Source organism: Hylobates moloch, unplaced genomic scaffold (assembly GCF_009828535.3).
Source record: "Hylobates moloch isolate HMO894 unplaced genomic scaffold, HMol_V3 SCAFFOLD_16, whole genome shotgun sequence".
Lineage (NCBI taxonomy): Eukaryota > Metazoa > Chordata > Mammalia > Primates > Hylobatidae > Hylobates > Hylobates moloch.
In genome coordinates this window covers 55987525-56009989 of record NW_026652291.1, presented here as the reverse complement: position 1 = coordinate 56009989, position 22465 = coordinate 55987525, and the positions used below count along the sequence as shown (strand labels likewise).

The 22465-nt window shown below is 40.7% G+C and overlaps 1 protein-coding gene across 2 annotated transcripts in view; it reads left to right on the top strand.

Moving 5' to 3' along the window:
- Positions 1-22465, top strand: part of KLHDC1 (kelch domain containing 1) — a 64790-nt gene that overhangs the window by 9240 nt on the left and 33085 nt on the right. For both annotated transcript variants that reach the window (XR_004252706.2, XM_032179993.2), the window contains exons 2-4: positions 8376-8446; positions 8919-9036; positions 9481-9599. Coding sequence is in view for 1 of the 2 variants with exons in the window: in XM_032179993.2 (XP_032035884.1) it covers positions 8376-8446; positions 8919-9036; positions 9481-9599 (308 nt within the window). In the remaining variant the exon portion in view is untranslated. The remainder of the gene's footprint in view (positions 1-8375; positions 8447-8918; positions 9037-9480; positions 9600-22465) is intronic.

Below are 22465 nucleotides of genomic sequence, written 5' to 3'. Positions count from 1 at the left end.
ATTCTTTTTAAATGACCAGAATATAAACCTTCTTTCTCTATTTGTGGTATTCCCCTAGTGAGTGAATATTGTCAGGGTATTTATTCTAGTTGTCTCCTACTTATCCTCATAAAATATAAGATATATAACTTGTTCTCTGTTGTATCCTCAATGTCTAGAACTGGTTACAGCTCATAGTAGGTACCCAATAAAAATACTTGAAAGTCAGGTACTAACTTTTCCTGCCTCACTTGCAGCTAGGTTGCAGGCAAGTGGCTAGGACTCCATTGATTAGATGAATCTGTGCTAGATTTGGACTCGGGAATACAGATATAAAAAACCACGACCTGGCCGGGCGCGGTGGCTCACGCTTGTAATCCCAGCACTTTGGGAGGCTGAGGCGAGCGGATCACGAGGTCAGGAGATCGAGACCACGGTGAAACCCCATCTCTACTAAAAATACAAAAAATTAGCCGGGCGCGGTGGCGGGCGCCTGTAGTCCCAGCTACTTGGAGAGGCTGAGGCAGGAGAGTGGCGTGAACCCGGGAGGCGGAGCTTGCAGTGAGCAGAGATCGCGCCACTGCACTCCAACCTGGGTGACAGAGCGAGACTCCGTCTCAAAAAAAAAAAAACCATGACCTGTAGAAGATTCTTAGCCTGCAGTACAGTTTAGGAAGATCAAGTTTCCTTGCATAAAAGGCAGCAGTGTGGTGTGCACCAGTGACCACAGTCCTGCTCTCTTGGCATGGTTTCAGACCTCGCCCTTCCTTACATAGACCAGAGGCTGGTTCTCCAGCCTCCCTGATGATTCTGTGAGCTACTTAATATTCATTTCTTAAAATCTTATTTACTTAATTTTTGAATTTGAAATTATATACAATAGACTGTATAAAATAAGTATTATTTAAATGTAAACAACTTTTTAGTTTCCAGATTAAGAAATAAACAATACCTTAGAAGCTTCCTTTTATCCTGCGTGGATTACATTGCTCCCACCACCCCCACTCATACAGGTTACCACTATCTTAAATTTCTTTTCTCTATAGTTTTACCTCACATATATCTCTAAACAATATATTATTTGGTTTGGAATCATAGCATATGTTTTCTTTCATGAATTTTTTTTTTTGAGACAGAGTTTCACTCTTGTTGCCTAGGCTGGATTGCAGTGGCGTGATCTCAGCTCACTGCAACCTCCGCCTCCCGGGTTCAAGTGATCCTTCTGCCTCAGCCTTCCAAGTAGCTGGGATTACAGGTGCCCGCCACCACGCCAAGCTAATTTTTGTATTTTTAGTAGAAACGGGGTTTCACCATGTTGGCCAGGCTGATCTTGGACTCCTCACCTTAGGTGATCCACCCACCTCAGCCTCCCAAAGTGCTGGGATTACAGGTGTGAGCCCAGCCTCTTTCATGAATTCTTTTAGTTTTTAGATTCATACATTGCTTGTAGTCAACTGGTGTGTACTTGTATGGCTGTACCTGTTGTTGTTTGACATCTATTCTGATTGGTCAATGCCTATGCTGCCCAGTTGTTAAATAATTTGAAAATCATCATCTCTAGATCCATTCATTTGATGTATATCCTGTATAACATTCTACTGTATGAGTTTACTGCAATTTATCCATTCCATTATTGGTGAATATTTGAATGTTTCTAATTTTTTGCTATTGTAAGCATTCTTATAACATGCTTCCTATTGTATATTCACAAGGGCATGTACATTCCCTAGGGAATCTACCAATGAATGAAATGTTGGATCGCTTGATATGCACATCTCTAAAATTATTTGGAAATGTCAGACTGTTATCAAAATATTTGTATCAATTTACACTCCCACCAGCCACTTCCTTGCCCCATATCTTTGACAACACATTTGGTACCATCTGGCCTTACATTTTTGCCATTCCAGTGAGTGTGACATGATAGTTCATTGTGGTTTTTGTTTTCATTGCCCTTGGTTACTGATAAAATTGGGTGTCTAACTTTATGGACTTTTTGTGTCTTCTGTAAAAATGCTGGCTCATGTCTTTTGCTCATTTTTCTATTGGATTATTTGCTTTTTTTAAACTAATTTATACAAGTTTTAAAATACAAAATTGTGTGAGTTGAATATGTCTTCAATTTATAGCTTGTCTTTTTTTTTTTTCCTTTTCTGTTTCTTTTTTTTTTTTTTTTGAGACGGAGTCTTTCTTTGTCACCCAGGCTGGAGTGCAGTGGCGCAATCTGGGCTCACTGCAACCTCTGCCTCCCAGGCTCGAGCAATTCTTGTGCCTCAGCCTCCTGAGTAGCTGGGATTACAGGCACCTGCCACCACACCCAGCTAATTTTTTGTATTTTTAGTAGAGGCCGGAGTTTCACCATGTTGGCTCGGCTGGCCTTGAACTCCTGACCTCAGGTGATCTGCCCACCTCAGCCTCCCAAAGTGCTGGGATTACAAGCATAAGCCACTGTGCCTGGCCTTGTTAAACATATTCCAACCATTCCTAAAAATAGGAAGAGAAGGAGTCAAGGGAGAATTTTTTTTTGAAAGATGAGATGAGGCATGTTTGTATATTGATAGGAATAATCCAGTAGAGAAGGAAAACTTGGGCTGGGCACGGTGGCTCACTCAATCAATAAATATTTTATTTGTTGGCCGGGCGCGGTGGCTCACGCTTGTAATCCCAGCACTTTGGGAGGCCGAGGCGGGCGGATCACGAGGTCAGGAGATCGAGACCATGGTGAAACCCCGTCTCTACTAAAAAATACAAAAAATTAGCCGGGCGTGGTGGCGGGCGCCTGTAGTCCCAGCTACTCGGAGAGGCTGAGGCAGGAGAATGGCGTGAACCCGGGAGGTGGAGCTTGCAGTGAGCCGAGATTGCGCCACTGCACTCCAGCCTGGGCGACAGAGCAAGACTCCATCTCAAAAAATAAATAAATAAATAAATAAATAAATATTTTATTTGTCTTTTATGTGTGAGGCACTGTAGTAGGCTCTGGGAGCATAACAAGATAGACAAGATCCCTGTACTCATGAAGCTTACAGTTTAGCAGTACTGGTGGTGGTGAGGGTGGGTGTGATACAGACAAAGAACTTCAAAGGGGAAGTACAGGACTATGAGAGCCTTTAATAGGGGACCTTAATAATTTAAACTATTTTAGAGAATAGGTTAGAGAAGTACATTTAAGATGATTCCCAAAAAAGGAGGAGTTAGGCAAACTCTGAAAGAGCACTATAAGAAGAGAAAGGAGGCCGGGCGCGGTGGCTCAAGCCTGTAATCCCAGCACTTTGGGAGGCCGAGGCGGGCGGATCACGAGGTCAGGAGATCGAGACCATCCTGGCTAACACGGTGAAACCCCGTCTCTACTAAAAATACAAAAAATTAGCCGGGTGTGTTGGCGGGCGCCTGTAGTCCCAGCTACTCGGGAGGCTGAGGCAGGAGAATGGCGTGAACCCGGGAGGCGGAGCTTGCAGTGAGCCGAGATCGTGCCACTGCACTCCAGCCTGGGGCACAGAGCAAGAGTCCGTCTCAAAAAAAAAAAAAAAAAAAAAAAAAAGAAGAGAAAGGAGAATAGATGAATGGTCCTACCATAGCAAGGAACTAGGAGATGTTTAAGTACTGAAAGCGTACTGTGTGTGAAAGGCAACTTGAAGTTTTGAGGGATAGCAGGTACCATATAATATAGAATCATAAACATTTTCGACTATGCTAAAAGCAATAGGGAGCCATTGAAAGGACTTAAACACAATAATGACAATTCATTTCTTTCTTTCTTTCTTTTTTTTTTTTTTTTTTGAGATAGAGTCTCGCTCTGTCGCCCAGGCTGAAGTACAGTGGCATGATCTCAGCTTACTGCAACCTCCGCCTCCCAGGTTCAAGCAATTCTCCTGCCTCAGCCTCCCAAATAGCTAAGACTATAGGCGCCCGCCACCATGCCTAGCTAATTTTTTTGTATATTTAGTAGAGACAGGGTTTCACCATATTGGCCAGGCTGCTCTCGAACTCCTAACCTTGTGATCTGCTTGCCTCAGCCTCCCAAAGTGCTAAGATTACAGGTGTGAGCCGCCGTGCCCAGCCTATAATATTACTTTCATAAAGGAGTACACATGAGGCTACTGGAAACTAATGCCATTAAACCTTAGATTCATACAGTAGCTCCCCTTCTTATAATTATTTGTTTACTTAGCCATTTAATATGGATTCCTCAGTCAGACATGAGTGTAAGTTTATGTTTTTTCACTGTCCGAAAATTTTTTTTATTTTAATTTTTGTGGGTACATAGTAGGTACATATATTTATGGGATGCATGAGATGCTTTGACACAGGCATGCAATGCATAATAGTCACATCATATAAAATGGGGTATCTATCCCCTCAAGTATTTATCGTTTGTGTTACAGACAATCCAGTTATATTCTTTTAGTTATTTTGAAATGTACAATTATTATTGACTAGTCACCCTATTGTGCTATCAAATACTAGGTCTTTTTTTTTAAATACAAATATAAATTTTTAGTATCTTTCACGTCAAATTAGAAACACATATTTGGAATTTACTGCTGCAGTCTCACCTGTGCTTATCATGGTAGTGGCTGAAACTGGAAGACATTTTTTTTAAACCCTGAAGTCATCCATACTTGCTACTTCTTGAGTCTTCTTGCTTGGAATGAAAAGTATTCACAAATACCACCACCTAAGCATCTGTTTCAAATGAAACTCAGCCTTCAGCTTGCAAAATGATGTCTTTATAATTAAGCAAACAGCAGAAGACCCATGCGAGTTGCTTCTTTCTTCCTGGAGATCTTAGCAGGATAACTGGAATCCTAGGAACTCCTCTGCATTGAATTTGAGAGGCAGAACAAAAAGAAAAGTGGCCTTTTCCATTCCAAATCATGGAGGTAATGTGTAGAGAAGTGATAGCCACATTTCAAGAATAGGGAAAGTAACTGGGTAAAAGAAGCAGGACTACCCACTCTAGGAGACAACATAGAGACACTTGCCAAGTCCTGAGTTCAGAATTTTGTTTTTGAGATTAATATAAAAGCACCTAAAGGTCAAGGAAAATTTTCTTCCTGTGCTGAGGAACACAAAGCCTGTTTGGTGGTCTCTTCGCAGGGACGCGCGTGACACTTTGCTTTAGTGTAGATGACCACTCCCCTCTGTAAGGTAGGGAGGAAGAATGTTCGGTTAGTTCCTTCTTCTGGCCGATCCCTTTTTTTTCTTCTCCTCGCAAGGTCCAACAGATGCACTCGGCTTCCCGGGGGCTGCTCGCCCCCGGCCCAGAGGCCAACTTACAGCGGCACGCCTTACTCCGCCATCTTCGCAGCTTCCTCAAATACTAGGTCTTATTCTTTCTATTTTTTGGTACCCTTTAGCCATCTCTACCCACCCACTCCCACCCTCCCACTACCCTTCCCAGCCTCTGGTAACCATCCTTCTGCTCTCTCTCTCCATGAGGTCAATTGTTTTGATTTTTAGATTTCACGTAAGAACATGTGATGTTTGTCTTTCTGTGTCTGGCTTATTTCATTTAGCTAATGACCTCTAGTTCCATCCATGTTATTGCAAATAACAGGATCTCATTCTTTTTTATGGCTGAATGGTACTCCATTGTGTATGAGTACCACATTTTCTTTATCCATTCATGTGTTGATGGACACAAGTTGCTTCCAAATTTTGGGTATTGTGAACAGTGCTGCAACAAACATGGGAGTGCCGATATCTCTGCGATACACTGATTTCCTTTCTTTTGCATATATACCTAGCAGTGGGGGTGCTGGATCATATGGTAGCTCTATTTTTAATTTTTAAAGAAATCTCCAAACTGTTCTCCATAGTAGTTGTACTAATTTACATTCCCACCAACAGTGTATGAGAGTTCCCTTTTCTTCACTTCCTTGCCAGCATTAGTTATCGCCTTTCTTTTGGATAAAAGCCGTTTTAACTGAAGTGAGATGATACCTCATTGTAGTTTTGATTTGCATTTGTTTGATGATCAGTGATGTTGAGCACCTTTTCCTATGCCTGTTTGCCATTCATATGTCTCCTTTGGAGAAATGTGTATGCAAGTATTTTGCCCATTTTTAAATTAGATTGTTAGATTTTTTTGCTGTAGAGTCGTTTGAGCTCCTTGTATATTCTGGTTATTAATCCCTTGTCAGATGGGGAGTTTGCAAATATTTTCTCCCATTCTGTAGGTTGTCACTTCATTTTGTTGATTGTTCCCTTCACTGTGCAGAAGCATTTAAACTTGATATGATCCCATTTGTCCATTTTTGCTTTGGTGGCCTGTGCCTGTGGGGTATTATTCAAGAAATTTTTGCCCAGACCAATGTCCTGGAGAGTTTCCCCCATGTCTTCTTGTAGTAGTTTTATAGTTTGAAGTCTTAGATTTAAGTCTTTAATCCATTTTGATGTGATTTTTATATATGGTGAAAGATAGGAATCTAGTTTTATTCTTTTGCACCATCTATTGAAAAGACTCAGACATGAGTGTAAGTTTAATTTCCTTGGAACTAATACAACGGTTTTCTATTTTTACGTGTGTGTGTGTGTGTGTGTGTGTGTGAGAGAGAGAGAGAGAGAGAGAGAGAGAGACATGGTAGACAAGATACTCTTTTTTTTTTTTTTTTTTTTTGAGACAGAGTCTCCATCTGTTGCCTAGGCTGGAGTGCAGTGGCACAATCTCAGCTCACTGCAACCTCCACCTCCAGAGTTCAAGGGATTCTCCTGCCTCAGCCTTCCGAGTTGCTGGGATTACAGGCGTGCGCCACCACACCCAGCTAATTTTTGTATTTTTATTAGAGACAGGGTTTCACCATGTTGGCCAGGATGGTCTTGATCTCTTGACCTCGTGATCCACCTGCCTCTGCCTCCCAAAGTGCTGGGATTACAGGCATGAGCCACCACACCCGGCCTTTTTTTTTTTTTTAAGAAACAGGGTCTGCCTCTATCACCGAGGCTGGAGTGCAGCGGTACTATCATAGCTCACTACAGCCTCAAACTCCTGAGCTCAAGTGATCCTCCCACCTCAGCCTCCTGAGTAGCTAGGACTACAGGCATGTGCCACCAGGCCTAACTAATTTTTTGGTGTTTTTTTTTTTAGAGACAGGGTCTGGCTATCATGCCCAGGCTGGTCTTAAATTCCTGGATTCAAGCGATCCTCCTGCCTTGGCCTCCCAAAGTGCTGGAATTACAGGAATGAGCCACTACACCCGGCCTATTTTTAAATTTAAAGAAGATACAATGAGAAACAGCTAAATCTTCTTAGCATGTTAATAACTTATGTATTACATAGTTTTAGAAATTCTTAAAGTGCTATTTTAAAACTGTAGCTTTTTTTTTTTTTTTTTTTGAGACGAATTCTCACTCTTTTGCCCAGGCTGGAGTGCAGTGGCATGATTTCAGCTCACTGCAACCTCCTCCTCCCAGGTTCAAGCAATTCTCCTGCCTCAGCCTCCCGAGTAGCTGGGATTACAGGCATATGCCACCATGCCTGGCCAGTTTTTTTGTATTTTTAGTAGGGTGGAGTTTCACTATGTTGGCCAGGCTGGTGTGAAACTCCTAACCTCAGGTCATCCACCTGCCTCAGCCTCCCAGAGTGCTGGGATTACACTGTGCTGGGATTACAAAATGCTGGCTGAGCCACTGCGCCCAGCCGGTTATTTTTGAATTATTATATAGATTCTGAGAACTATGACAGATTTATGTAAAAATTTATTTTAACCCCTAAGTTTGTTTAAGCTCAAAATAAGTAAGATTGTTATACAAGTCTTATTTATCTTTTCATCATGAATGTCAGAATGTGCTATTCTATTTGTGATCAGCTTCTTTAGAGATTATTCAAGTTCAGAGTTGTCATTTTAACTAGTTAAATGTATTGTGAGCCTTATATTCTAGATTTAATGAACAACTAATACTATGCCTTGCATATAGTAGACACTCAAAAAATATGTTCAGTGAATTAAAGTACCTGAGATATCTTAATAAGATATTTAATTGTATCTTTAAAAAATTTCCTCCATTAATACTTCCTGTCACCCAAAATGTATTGCCCTTTTTTTGATGATCTTTTTCTTCCTGGTTTTATAGTCTTTAATATTCTGCTCTAAATCTTATTGTTTTGCTATTTTCTTTTACATAAAGCCCCTTTTAAAGGTTTAATTGCCCTAATTATTTTCTTGAGACTTATATACTTGCTGTGTTTTATTTTGATCCTTTATTGTTTTCCCACTTTCTCTTAGAAAATCTTCTTTCCTTTTCTTTTGATATATTTTATTTTATATTGAAAAAAATCCTTGAGCCTTCTTTTGTGTTTTATAGTATTTTACTAGCAATTTTTCTCATCCTAAGAAGCTGTGTAACTGTTTGCTATGTAATTGATAAACATAATTTTATGTATTCTGTATTTTTAGTCTATTGAAGACAATGAAGTATATTTGCCTAATGATGAAATTTGGACCTATGATATTGATAGTGGGTTGTGGTAAGTAATTTTAAATTGCATACTGTCTGATCTTAATATCTATTATAAATGTTTCTGCAGACTTTTAGGGAATCTGAGACCATACTTTGAACATACTGCAGCATTTTTGAAGTCTCCCTTTCCTTTCAATGCTTTTATTTTCTGACTCTTTCATTCCCCTGCTGTCTTCCTTTCTCCATTTTTTGTCTTTTAGTATTTCTCTCAAGACCAGTGCTGTCTCTGAAGATTTCGTTTTATTCTGCAAATTTCCAGTTCTAGTGATGTGTGAAATTTTTGTGATTTTTTTTTTCCTAGCAGATTGAAAAATTTTTACCCTGGATCTTCTTAGAGTTTTTACATTATTGGCCACCATTACATTGTAACTGTAATTGGCAGTGACAGTTTTCACTGACAAAAGTACTCATGGAGTTTAAAGAGAATTTTAATTTGCCTTTCTGGAAAGTTATGGGATTCCATGTTATTCTTGCTGCAGGAGAATGCACCTCATGGAAGGAGAACTCCCAGCCTCCATGTCAGGAAGCTGTGGTGCTTGCATTAATGGAAAGCTGTACATTTTTGGAGGATATGATGACAAAGGATACAGCAATCGAGTAATAATTTCTTTAATTCAAGAGTGCAGCAAAATGTAATATTTAATGTATCATTTCATCTCACAAGTTACAAATATTTTAAAAAGAAGATATATATAGAAAACCTTAAACTTGTAATTAAAGATTTTAAAGCTAGATTGAAAATGCAGCAGTCCTGCTCTTCTCTTCTTCTGTGTCTTTCTGCTTCAGAATTAACTGCATATTTAATTGATATTCATAGGATAAGAGCAGGATGGGAAAGACCCATTTTAATATGTTTTATATATCATTTTTACTCCTAAAACAGTCTCATTTTTATTAATTCTACAATTTTTAATTTTTAATAGGTAACAAGCTTACCTATTAAAAAGAAAAAAATAGTATTAATTCTTGGATCACATTCCCTCTGAAATAGATTTAATTTTTAAATGCCCTGTCTGCTAATAGTGTTCTCATCTTTTAAAGCTTTATTTTGTTAATTTACGAACAAGAGATGGAACCTACATTTGGGAAAAAATCACCAACTTTGAAGGACAACCACCTACACCACGTGATAAACTTGCCTGCTGGGTATACAAAGACAGGTAATGCAGCAGTTGCACTTAATGCATTATGTCTACCTAAGCAAAGATAATAGCTTTTGGCTAAAATACAGAACGCTTAAAGGTATGAGTTTTTTTCAGGATAGCAATTGATTTTCTAAATAATCAATATCTGACAATGCCTGTTTTATTTCTTCCCTTCTAATCTTTAAACTTTTTATTGCCTTATTGCACTGGGTAGGACCTTGAGTAAATCCAGTGCTTATATTTATACTTTCATATATTACTCATTCTTTTTCTCTGAACAATATCTATCATTCCCCTACTCTGAGCATCAATAAAACTAGATGGTAGCCTCTTCATCCCTCTCTCCTTCCTATTCCTTCAATGCCAGTTTTTGTGAGTTATGTTTTTAATCCTTCTGTTCCATTTTTGGGAAGAAAGGAACTTTAGTTATGAACGTTTTAGCTCCTCACTCCCTGCTTATCATTTCTTGCTAATTCTTTTTAACTATTTTTTGTGGTTTTTCACATTTTTCTCTTTATGTCCTTTACTGTATTTTCTGTGATAACTGTCTCTTTGCTATTTGTAACATTGTCTTCATTTCTGAAATGAGTTTTTCTCCCCTTTTATTTCTTTCCTAATTTTTTTTGTTTGTTTTTTGTTTTTTTGGAGATGGAGTCTCACTCTGTCACTCAGGCTGAAGTGCAATGGCACGATCTCTGCTCACTGCAACCTCTGCCTCCCGAGTTCAAGCGATTCTCTGGCCTCAGCCTCCCGAGTAGCTGGGATTACAGGCGCCTGCCACCATGCCCGGCTAATTTTTGTGTTTTTATTTTATTTATTTATTTATTTATTTATTCATTTATTTATTTTTGAGACAGAGTCTCGCTCTGTCGCCTAGGCTGGAGTGCCGTGGCATGATCTCAGCTCACTGCAACCTCCACCTCCCGGGTTCAAGCAATTCTCTTGCCTCAGCCTCCCGAGTAGCTGGGACTACAGGGGCGTGCCACCATGCTGGCTAATTTTTTTTGTATTTTTAGTAGAGACAGGGTTTCACTGTGTTAGCCAAGATGATCTCGATCTCCTGTGCTTGTGATCTGCCCACCTCAGCCTCCCAAAGTGCTGGGATTTCAAGTGTGAGCCACTGCACCTGGCCCTAATTTTTGTATTTTTAGTAGAGATGGGGTTTCGCCATGTTGGCCAGGCTGGCCTCGAACTCCTGACCTCGTGATTTGCCTGCCTCAGCCTCCCAAAGTGCTGGGATTACATGTGTGAGCCACTGCGCCTGGCCTTCTTTCCTAATTTCTAACAATTCTGTTTCAGCTCCTCATATTTTCTGGACATCAACTCTGTTATTTGAGTTCTTATATTTTTGTTTTAAGGGTTTTCTTCATTGCTAATTATTAAATTTTATTTGTGTTTTAAAATATCATTCATTATTCGATTTCCAGTTTTCAGATTTGCTTGTTTGTCTCTTAAATGTTTTTAAACAATTTATTCAGTAGAGGACTAGATAAGGTCTATACATTATAATTGATTTATATGTCTTTTTCTTTTTTCTTTTTTTGAGGCAGAATCTCGCTCTGTCACCCAGGCTGGAATGCAGTGGTGCCATCTCGGCTCACTGTAACCTCTGCCTCCCGAGTTCAAGCAAGTCTCCTGCCTCAGCCTCCCAAGTAGCTGGGATGACAGGCGCATACCACCATGCCTGGCTAATTTGATTGTATTTTTAGTAGAGACCGGGTTTCACCATGTTAGCCAGGATGGTCTCGATCTCTTGACCTTGTGATCCACCCGCCTCGGCCTCCCAACGTGCTGGGATTACAGGCATGAGCCACTGCACCCAGCCAATATGTCTTCCATATATATAGTTGCTTTTATTCTAGAGATTTCCTTTTGGTCTTTTTTGTTGTTTTCTTCTTGAAATTTATTTGATAAAGAAACCATGTTATTTGGCTATAGAATCCCAATAGTCTACACTGTGTTCGTTGTATCTCTGTGATACCACTTAACATATTCATCTACACCTTCTATTTTCTGTAAATTGGTACTTAGATCTAGAAACTTAAGCAAATTCATGTTCTTGTGTTGGTTGTTGGTTTGGGAGCAAATAAAAAGTACTTCATAGCTTTTTTTTTTTTTTTTTTTTTGAGACGGAGTCTCCCTCTATTGCCCAGGATGAAGTGCAGTGGTGAAATCTTGGCTTACTGCAACCTCCGCCTTCTGGGTTCAGGTGATTCTCCTGCCTCAGCCTCCCGAGTAGCTGGGACTACAGGCGTGTGCCACCACGCCTGGCTAGTTTTTTTTTGTATCTTTAGTAGAGACAGGGTTTCACCATATTGGCCAGGCTAGTCTCGAACTTCTGATCTTGTGATCTGCCTGCCTCCGCCTCCCAAAGTGCTGGGATTACAGGCATGAGCCACTGCACCTGGCTTAATTTTTGTATTTTTTAGTAGAGACGGGGTTTTACCATGTTGGTCAGGCTGGCCTTGAACTCCTGACCTCAGGTGATCCACCCACCTTGGCCTCTGAAAGTGCTGGGATTACAGGCACGAGCCACCACGCCCGGCCCATAGCTAACTTTTTTTTTTTTTTGAGATGGAGTCTCGCTCTGTCACCCAGCCTGGAGTGCAGTGGTGCGATCTCGGCTCACTGCGATCTCGGCTCACTGCAAGCTCCGCCTCCCAGGTTCACGCTATTCTCCTGCCTCAGCCTCCCGAGTAGCTGGAACTATGGGCGCTCGCCACCACACCCGGGTAATTTTTTTTTTTTGTATCTTTAGTAGAGACAGAGTTTCACCGTGTTAACCAGGATGGTCTCTATCTCCTGACCTCGTGATCTGCCCGCCTCGGCCTCCCAAAGTGCTAGGATTACAGGCATGAGCCACCGCGCCTGGCCCATAGCTAACTATTTTTAGACATTAGTGGGCACATAATGTTTGCTTGTCTCTGTATGTTAGCAAGCACCGATGATTGTTGCCTAGATCCATTTTTGTACGAGAAGATGCAAAGTGATGATATTCTAATTCTATTATTTGTTCTTAATTTATTAGTGGAATACTTCTATAAAAAGAAACTTTAACTGTGTATTAACCCTAAGGTACTGTTTGTATAGGAAAATCAGGATAAATGCTTGATTCTTTCCCCTTTAGAATCAATTGAGTCATTTCTCTAGTATCCTTCAAAGTGGTAAGTAAGGTTTTAAATTACCATTTTAAAATCATGGATTTGAAATATTTGATGTTGGCCTGCCCTAGTGGCTCTTGCCTATAATCCCAGCATTTTGGGAGGCTGAGGTAGGAGGATCGCTTGGGGCCAGGAGTTCGAGACTAGCCTGGCCAACATGACAAAACCCCATCTTTACTAAAAAGACAAAACATTAACTGGGTGTGGTGGCGCATGCCTGTGGTCACAGCTACTCAGGTGGCTGAGGCAGGAGATATATATATATATATATTTTTTTTTTTTTTTTTTTTTTTTTAGACAGAGTCTCACTCTGTCGCCCAGGCTGGAGTGTGGTGGCACAATATTGGCTCACTGTAACCTCCGCTTCCTGGGTTCAAACAATTCTCATGCCTCCCAAGTAGCTGGGATTACAGTTGCATGCCACCATGCCTGGCTAATTTTTGTATTTTTAGTAGAGACAGGGTTTCACTATATTGGCCAGGCTGGTCTTGAACTCCTGGCTTTAAGTGATCCACCCGCCTTGGCCTGCCAAAGTGCTGGGACTATAGATGTAAGACACTGTGCCCAGCTAGAATATATAAATATGTTTTAAATAAAGTTTAAAAATCTAGGCTGGGCTGGGCGTGGTGGCTCACACCTGTAATCCCAGTACTTTGGGAGGCTGAGGCGGGCAGATCACGAGGTCAGAAGTTCAAGACCAGCCTGGCCAACATAGTGAAACCCTGTCTCTACTAAAAATACAAAAAATTAGCCAGGCGTGATGGCAGGCACCTGTAATCCCAGCTACTTGGGAGGATGAGGCAGGACAATGGCTTGAACCCGGGAGGTGGAGGTTGCAGTGAGCCGAGATCGCGCCATTGCACTTGAGCCTGTGCAACAGAGCGAGACTCTGTCTCAAAAACCAAAAAAAATCTAGGCTGGTTGTAGTGGCTCATGCCTGTAATCCCAGTACTTTGGGAGGTCAAGGCCGGAGGATCCCTTGAGGACAGGGGTTTGAGATCAGCCTGGGCAACACAGTGAGACCTCATCTCTACAACAAGTAAGAAAAAAAAGTAGCCAGGTGTGGTGGCATGCTATGCACCTGTGGTCCCAGCTACTTGGGAGGCTGAGGCAGGAGGATATGTATAGTATAGTATTTGACTCATATACTCATGTATAGTATAGTATTTGACTCAAATACTCTGACTCATATACTATACTATACTATACATGTATAGTATATGTTATATAACATATATTTTAGCATATACTTAACACATAGTATATATAATATAAAATATGTCTATTTATATATTATATATACTTTTACATATATACTTAATATATATTTATATATACTTTATTTCCATATATATGGAAATTACATATATACTTTATTTCCATATATATGGAAATTATATATATACTTTATTTCCATATATATGGAAATTTATTTTTATATATTTTATATATACATATATACTTAATATATATTATATATATTTTTTGTATTATATATACTTACTATATTATATTAAATGTATATATATTTACATATATTTTACTTTTTTTTTTTTTTCTGAGACAGAGTCTCATTCTGTCACCCAGGCTGGAGTGCAGTGGCATGATCTCGGCTCCCTGCAACCTCTGACTCCCTGGTTCAAGCTATTCTCCTGCCTCAGCCTCCCGAGTAGCTGGGATTACAGGCACGCACCACCACACCCAGCTAATTTTTGTATTTTTATACAGACGGGGTTTCACCATGTTGGCAAGGATGGTTTTGATCTCTTGACCTCATGATCCGACCACCTCAGCCTCCCAAAGTGCTGGGATTACAGATGTGAGCCACCGTGCCCGGCCTACTTTATTATATTAAGTATATTATATTAACTACAAATAAAAGTATATATAAAATATAGGCCGGACGTGGTGGCTCATGCCTGTAAGCCCAGCACTTTGGGAGGCTGAGGCGGGCGGATTACTTGAGGTCAGGAGTTCGAGACCAACCTGGCTGGCATAGTGAAACCCCGTCTCTACTAAAAATACAAAAATTAGCTAGGTGTGGTGGCAGGCACCTGTAGTCCCAGCTACTTAGGAGGGTGAGGCGGGAGAATTGCTTGAACCTGGGAGGCGGAGGTTGCAGTGACCTGAGGTTATACCATTGCACTCCTGCCTGGGTGACAAGAGTGAAACTCTGTATCAAAAAAAAAAAAAAACAATGTATATATACACACACACACACATATATATATACACATATATATATCCACATACATATATATATACACATATATATAACATAAAAGATAAAACATAGCCTTACCTTTTAAACCTAGATGTTTATGAGCAATGAATATTGATTTTTATTAAATACTTTTTCTTTTGAAGTCGTTTGAGGTTTGTTTTCTCATTTAAGTACTGATGTCATTAAATATTTTCTAATATGCTATACTTGTGTTTCTGACATAAATCTTACTTGGTTGTAACAAATATTTCAACGTATTGTTGATTTTTATTCACAGGTATATACAGAATTGTTTAGGAGGAGTAACTGATAGCTTTGTTGATTTGCCTCCTGGTTACGCTTAATTTTTTGTCATTTTGGTTTGCAAAAAGCATTTTAAGGGCTAGAGGCAAACATAGGACTGAACTCTTATCTCTGAACCTAGCGTAGGCTTGTATAAAGGGAGTATCTTTGAATGCTTATGGCAATGACATGTGTTTCTGTAAACCACTACGGTTTTCTGTCTTTGTTTTTCCAGGTTAATCTACCCTATAAAGCATTTTTGGATCTTTAAAGGTTTTTTTGTTATTGTTAGTATGTAAAAGAAACCAGTAACAGTGATTGCCCTAGGCAAGGGAATTAAGTGACTGAGAGTAGGAGGGAGACTTACCTTTTGCTATGCTTTTTTTTTTTTTTTGAGACAGTCTCACTTCTGTTGCCCAGGCTGGAGTGCAATGGCGTGATCTCCACTCACTGCAACCTCCGCCTCCCTGGTTCAAGGGATTCTCCTGCTTCAGCCTCCCAAGTAGCTGGGGTTACAGGAGCCTGCGACCATGCCCAGATAATTTTTGTATTTTTGGTAGAGACGGGGTTTTACCATGTTGGCCAGGCTTATCTCAAACTCCTGACCTCAGGTGATCCGCCCACCTCAGCCTTCCAAAGTGCTGGGATTACAGGCATGAGATACCACGCAGGGCTTGCTATACCTTGTTGACAGGTTGTGGTAAATACATAAAACATAAAATTTTTCATTTTAACTATATTAAGTGTACAATTCAGTGGCATTAATTACCTTCATAATGTGCAACCATCACCAGTACCTACTTCCAAACTTTTTAATTACTCCAAACAGAAACTCTGTACCCGTTAAGCCGTATCTCCCCATTCTCTCTTCTTTCCAACCCCTGGTGACCTGTAATCTTTCTGTCTATAATAATTTATGAATAAGCAGATAATAGGTATTTCATAAAAATTGAATCATAAAATGTTTGTTCTTTTCGTCTACCTTATTTCACTTAACGTTTTCAAGGTGCATTATGTTTTTTTGTTTTTGTTTTTTTTTTTGGAGACGGAGTCTCACTCTGTCACCCAGGCTGGAGTGCAGTGGCACGATCTCGGCTCACTGCAAGCTCCGCCTCCCGGGTTCACGCCATTCTCCTGCCTCAGCCTCTCCGAGTAGCTGGGACTACAGGCGCCCGCCACCACGCCCGGCTAATTTTTTGTATTTTTAGTAGAGACGGGGTTTCACCGTGGTCTCGATCTCCTGACCTCGTGATCCGCCCGCCTCGGCCTCCCAAAGTGCTGGGATTACAAGCGTGAGCCACCGTGCCCGGCCAGGGGCATTATGTTGTAGCATATATTATTCCTTTTTATGGCTGAGTAATATTCCACTGTTTGTATATACCGCATGTTGGTTAGCCATTTATATGTTGATAGATGCTTGGGTTGTTTCTACCTTTTGGCTATTTGTGAATAATGCTGCCATCAATGTGGCATATAACTTTGTGTGATTCAGTTTTCAATTCTTTTGAGTATATACGTTAAGAATAGAACTGCTGGGTCATTTGGTGAGTCTATGTTTAAGTTTTTGAGGAACCACCAACTATTTTCCATAGTGACTATACCATTTTATATTCCCACCAGCAAGGAACAAGGGTTCCAGTTTCCCCACATCCTCACCTATGCTTATTTTGGGTGTGTATGTGTATGTGTGTGTGTTTTTAATAATAGCTATACTAGCAGATATGAAATGGTATTTCACTGTGGTTTTGATTTGTATTTTCCTAATGACTAATGATGTTGACTTATTGGACATTTGTACATCTTCTTTGGAGAAATGTCTGTTCAAATCCTTTACCCATTTAAAAAAAATGAGTTGTCTGTCTTTTTGATGTTACGTTACAGTAGTACTTAATGTATTCTGAGTGTTGATCCCTTATCAGATATATTTAATTGTATTTTATTTGTCTTGCTTTGGTATCAGGGTAATGCTAGCCTCAAAGTAAGTTAGGAAGTATTCCCTCCTCACTTTTTTTTTTTGGAAGAGTTTGAGTGGGATTGGTGTTAATTCTTTTTTAAATATTTGGTAGAATTCGCCAGTGAAGCCATTCTTAGGCTTTTCTTTCTTGGGAGGGTTTTGATTACTGATTCAATCGTCTTACTTGTTATAGGTTTATTCGGATTTTCTATTTCTTCTTGAGATATATTTTATTTTTGTTTTTATAAGAGTCAGGGTCTTTCTCTGTTAACCAGGCTGGAGTGCAGTGGTGCTATCATGGCTTACTGCAGCTTTGAATTCCTGGAACCCTCAAGCAGTCCTTCCATCTCAGCCTCCTGAGTAGCTGGGACTACAGGCACGTGCCACCATCCCTGACTACGATTTTTATTATTTGTAGGGATAGGGTCTCATTATGTTGCCAGGCTGGTCTCAGACTCTTGGCTTCAAGTGATGCTTCCACCGCAGCTTCCCAAATTGCTAGGATTACAAGCATGAACCTCTGTGCCCAGCATTGAGGGTGTGGGTCTTTCCGGGAAGTTTTCCATTTCATCTAAGTTATCCAACTTGTTGATACACCCTTCTTCATGGTATTCTGGTGGTTTTGTTGTTGTTGTTTGTTTGTTTTTGAGACAGGGTCTCACCCTTGCCCAGGCAGGAGTGTAGTGGCGCTGTCTTGGTTCACTGCAGCCTCTACCTCCTAAGCTCAGGTGACTCTCCCACCTCAGCCTGCCAAGCAGCCGGGACTACAGGTGCATACCACCATGCATAGCTAATTTTTTTTGTACTTTTAGAGACAAGGTTTCACCATGTTGGCCAGGCTGGTCTTGAACTCCTGGACTCAGGCAATCTGCCTACCTCCACCTCCCAAAGTGCTGGGATTACAGGTGTGAACCAGCATGCCCAGCATAGTATTCTTTTGTCATCCTTTTTATTCTGTAGTATCAGTAGTAATATTTCTTCCTCACTTCTGATTTTAGTAATTTGAATCTGCTCTCTTTTTTCTTAGTGCAGCTGTCTAAGCATTTGTCAATTTTGTTGATCTTTTCAAAGAATCAACTTTTGTTTTGTCGTCTTTCTTTCTTTCTTTTTTTTTTTTGAGTCGTAGTCTCAGTCTGTTCACTTTGTTGCCCAGGTTGGAGTGCAGTGGCGCGATCGTAGCTCACTGCCTCCTGGGTTCAAGCGATTCTCCTGCCTCAGCCTCCCAAGTAGCTGGGATTACAGCTGCCTGCCACCACACCTACCTAATTTTTTTGTATTTTTAGTAGAGACAGGGTTTCACCATGTTGGCCAAACTGGTCTCGAACTCCTAACCTCAAGTGATCAGCCTGCCTTGACCTCCCAAAAGTGCTGGGATTACAGCCATGAGCCACCCCACCCAGCCTGTTGTTTTTCTTGATTGTTTTTCTATTCATTCTTTTATCTTGTCTCCAACCTTTATCATTTTCTTCCTTCTGCCCTCTATTAAGTTTAGCTTGTTCTTGTCTAATTCCTTAACTTGTACAGTTATGTTATGGATTTGAGATTTTATTTTTAATGTAGGCATTTACAGCTATAAATTTCCCTCTGAGCCCTGCCTTCGCTGCATCTCGTAAGTTTTGTTATGTTTTTATTTTCGTTTATCTCAAGATAATTTCTAATTTCCGTTATGATTTCTTTGACCATTTGGGTTGACAGGATTTTTTTTCTTTCAGCACTTTACAGGTTTTATTTATTTATTTATTTATTTTTATTTATTTATATATATTTTTTGAGACAGTCTCACTCTGTTGTCCAGGGTGAAGTGCAGTGATGAGATCGCAGCTCACCACAACCTCTTCCTCCCGGGTTCAAGTGATACTCCTGCCTCAGCCTCCTGAGTAGCTGGGACTACAGATATGTGCCACCATGCTCGGCTAATTTATTTTTATTTTTTATTTTTTGTAGAGACAGGGTTTCACTATGTCGGCCAGGCTGGTCTCAAACTCCTGACCTCGTGATCCACCTGCCTCGGCCTCCCAAAGTGCTGGGATTACAGGCGTGAGCCACTGCACCCAGCCTACAGGTTTTATTACGTTGCTTTTTGGCCTCCATTTTTCTTTCTCTTTTTTCTTCCCTTCCTTTCTTACTTTTTATTTCTTTCCTTTATTTATTATTATTATTTTTTTGTTATAGAGATGGTCTCACTCCATCACCCACCCAGGCTGAAGTGCAGTGATGCAGTCATGGCTCACTGCAGCCTCAAACTCCTGGGCTCAAGCGTTCCTCCTTCCTCCTCTCAAGTAGCTAGGACTACAAGTGCATGCCACCACACCCAGCTCATTTTTTTTTTTGGTTTTTTTTTTTGAGACGGAGTCTCGCTCTGTTGCCCAGGCTGGAGTGCAGTGGTGCAATCTTGTCTCACCACAACCTCCACCTCCCGGGTTCAGGCAATTCTGACTCAGCCTCCCGTGTAGCTGGGATTACAGGCATGCGCCACCAAACCCAGCTAATTTTGTATTTTTAGTAGAGACGGGGTTTCTCCATGTTGGTCAGGCTCGTCTCAAACTCCTGACCTCAGGTGATCCGACTGCCTTGGCCTCCCTAAGTGCTGGGATTACAGGCTTGAGCCACAGCGCTCAGCCTTTTTTAATTTTTTTGTAGGGATGGGGATCTCACTATGTTGCCCAGGCTGACCTGAAACTCCTGGGTTCAAGCAGTCCTCCTGCCTCAGCCTACCACATTGCTGGTATTGCAGGTGTGACCCACTGTGCCCAGTCTGGCCTCCATCTTTTTTGTGACAAATTTACTCTCATTTGTGTTTTTGTTTCTCTGTGTCTTTTTTTTTCTTTATCTCTTCTATATTTTTGCTCTTAAATAATTTGATTAAATATGCATTGGTGTAGTTCCTTTGTATTTATCTTACTTGGAGTGTGCTGAGCTTCTTGGGTTTGTAGGTTGATAGCTTCCATCAGTTTCTTAGTAATTATATTATCAAGTATTTCTTCTCCATATTTCTTTGTCTCCCCTTCTGTGACTCCCATTACATGCATGTTAGGCCATTTTGATACTGTTCCACAAAGCTTTGGCTACCTGTTTCTTTTCTTCCCATTCTTTCCTTTTCTTTGTGTTTTAATTTGGATATTTTTTATGAATCTATTGACTTGTCTTCAAGTTTACTGATGTTTTCCATTGCCGTGTCAAGTTTGCTGTTAATTACCAAGTTCCAGGAAGGAAATTTTTTCTAAAAGTTTGCTGTTTAACCTATATAATGAATTCCTTAGTTCTGACATCTTATTTTCTATTTTTAGCATTTCCATTTTGTTCTTTTTTATGGTTCTATCTCTTTGCTGAAATTACCCATTTATTCCTGCATGTTGTCCATATCTTTCTGCTATTAGTATCCTCATCATAGTTTTTTTTAAAGGCCTTTTCTGATAATTCCATTATCTAGACCACCTCTGAGTCTATTTATATTGAGTCTTTTCTCTCATCATCGTGGGCCACTTTTTTGTGCCTTTTTGTGTATTTTGTAATTTTAATTTTTTTGAGACAAGGTCTCACTCTCACTCAGGCTGGAGTGCAGTGGTGTGATCATAACTCAGTACAACCTTGAACTCTGAGTTCAGGCAATCTTCCCACCTCAGCCACCTGAGTAGCTGAGACTACAGGTATGCACCGCCACACCTTTCTTTCCTTTTTTTTTAAATTTTATTTCTTGTAGAGACAGGTCTCCTTATGTTGCCCAGGCTGATCTCAAACTCCTGCCCTCAAGCAATCTGTCTGCCTCAGCCTCCCTGTAGTTTTTAAATTATATGCCAGATCTTCTGTCTGAAAGAACAGTAAAGATTGGAATAAATTATATTTATCTTCAGAAAGGGACATGCCCTTTCTTCTTTTTTTAGGTTGCTAGAGTAAGAGTTGAGTCAGTCTAATTTGTAGGTGATTTGTATTTGGGCTTTGTTGTAGCTTTAGTTTGATTGAGTTTTACCTCTGGCTTCAAATGTTTTGGGACAGTACTTTCCTTTACTAGGGCCCCTTATTTGAGCACTGAGATTTACTAGAGATTTGCAGCTGTGCTTCACGGCTGCGTTCCTACCTCTCAGAACTGTGGGAGATCTCTCTGTGTTTTATAGTCCAATTGGTAGGTCGTTGGCCACAAGGGAGTTCTCTTTGCTCTCTGATCCCACTTTATGCTTTCTGCACCCTCGAAGACCTCTTTCAGCCTTGCATCTCCTCCCCTGGCCTTTGGAGGGCAGGTACTCTACACGGTGTAAAAGTTTGGCATGCCCCTGAGGTGTTTCTTTCAGATCTCCTGTTTGCATCCCAAACTTTAGTAGTCCAAAACTCAGATTGCCTAAAGGGGATTTTCTCAGCTCTCCTCTGCCTCCAGCTGTTGGTGACTGACCCTGATCCCTCCCTGCAGATTATGCGAAAGAGTTAAGGAGTAGGTTAAATTCCCTCTACTGGGTTTTCTTTTTTTGTTGTTATTATTATACTTTAAGTTCTAGGGTACATGTGCCCAACGTGCAGGTTTGTTACATATGTATACATGTGCCATGTTGGTGTGCTGCACCCATTAACTCGTCATTTACATTAGGTATATCTCCTAAGGCTATCTGCCACCCCACGACAGGCCCCGGTGTGTGATATTCCCCTTCCTGTGTCCAAGTGTTCTCGTTGTTCAATTCCCACCTATGAGTAAGAACATGCAGTGTTTGTTTTTTTGTCCCTGCGATAGTTTGCTGAGAAGGATGGTTTCCAGCTTCATCCATGTCCCTACAAAAGACATGAACTCATCTTTTTTTATGGCTGCATAGTATTCCATGGTGTATATGTGCCACATTTTCTTAATTTAGTCTATCATTGATGGACATTTGGGTTGATTCCAAGTCTTTGAGGCCGGGTTTCTTAAGATGCTAATTTGGGGCCAGGCGCCATGGCTCAAGCCTTGTATTAGGCCTTTTTCACACTGCTGATAATGACATACGCAAGACTGGGCAATTTACAAGAGAAAGAGGTTTATTGGACTTACAGTTCCATGTGGCTGGGGAGGCCTCACAATTATGGCAGAAAGTGAAAGGCAAGTCTCACATGGTGGCAGATAAGAGAAGAGAGCTTGTGGAGGGAAACTCCCCTTTTGAAAACCGTCATATCAGCGGGCGCAGTGGCTCACGCCTGTAATCCCAGCATTTTGGGAGGCCGAGGTGGGCAGATCACTTGAGGTCAGGAGTCCGAGACCAGCCTGGCCAACATGGTGAAACCCTGTCTCTACTAAGAATAC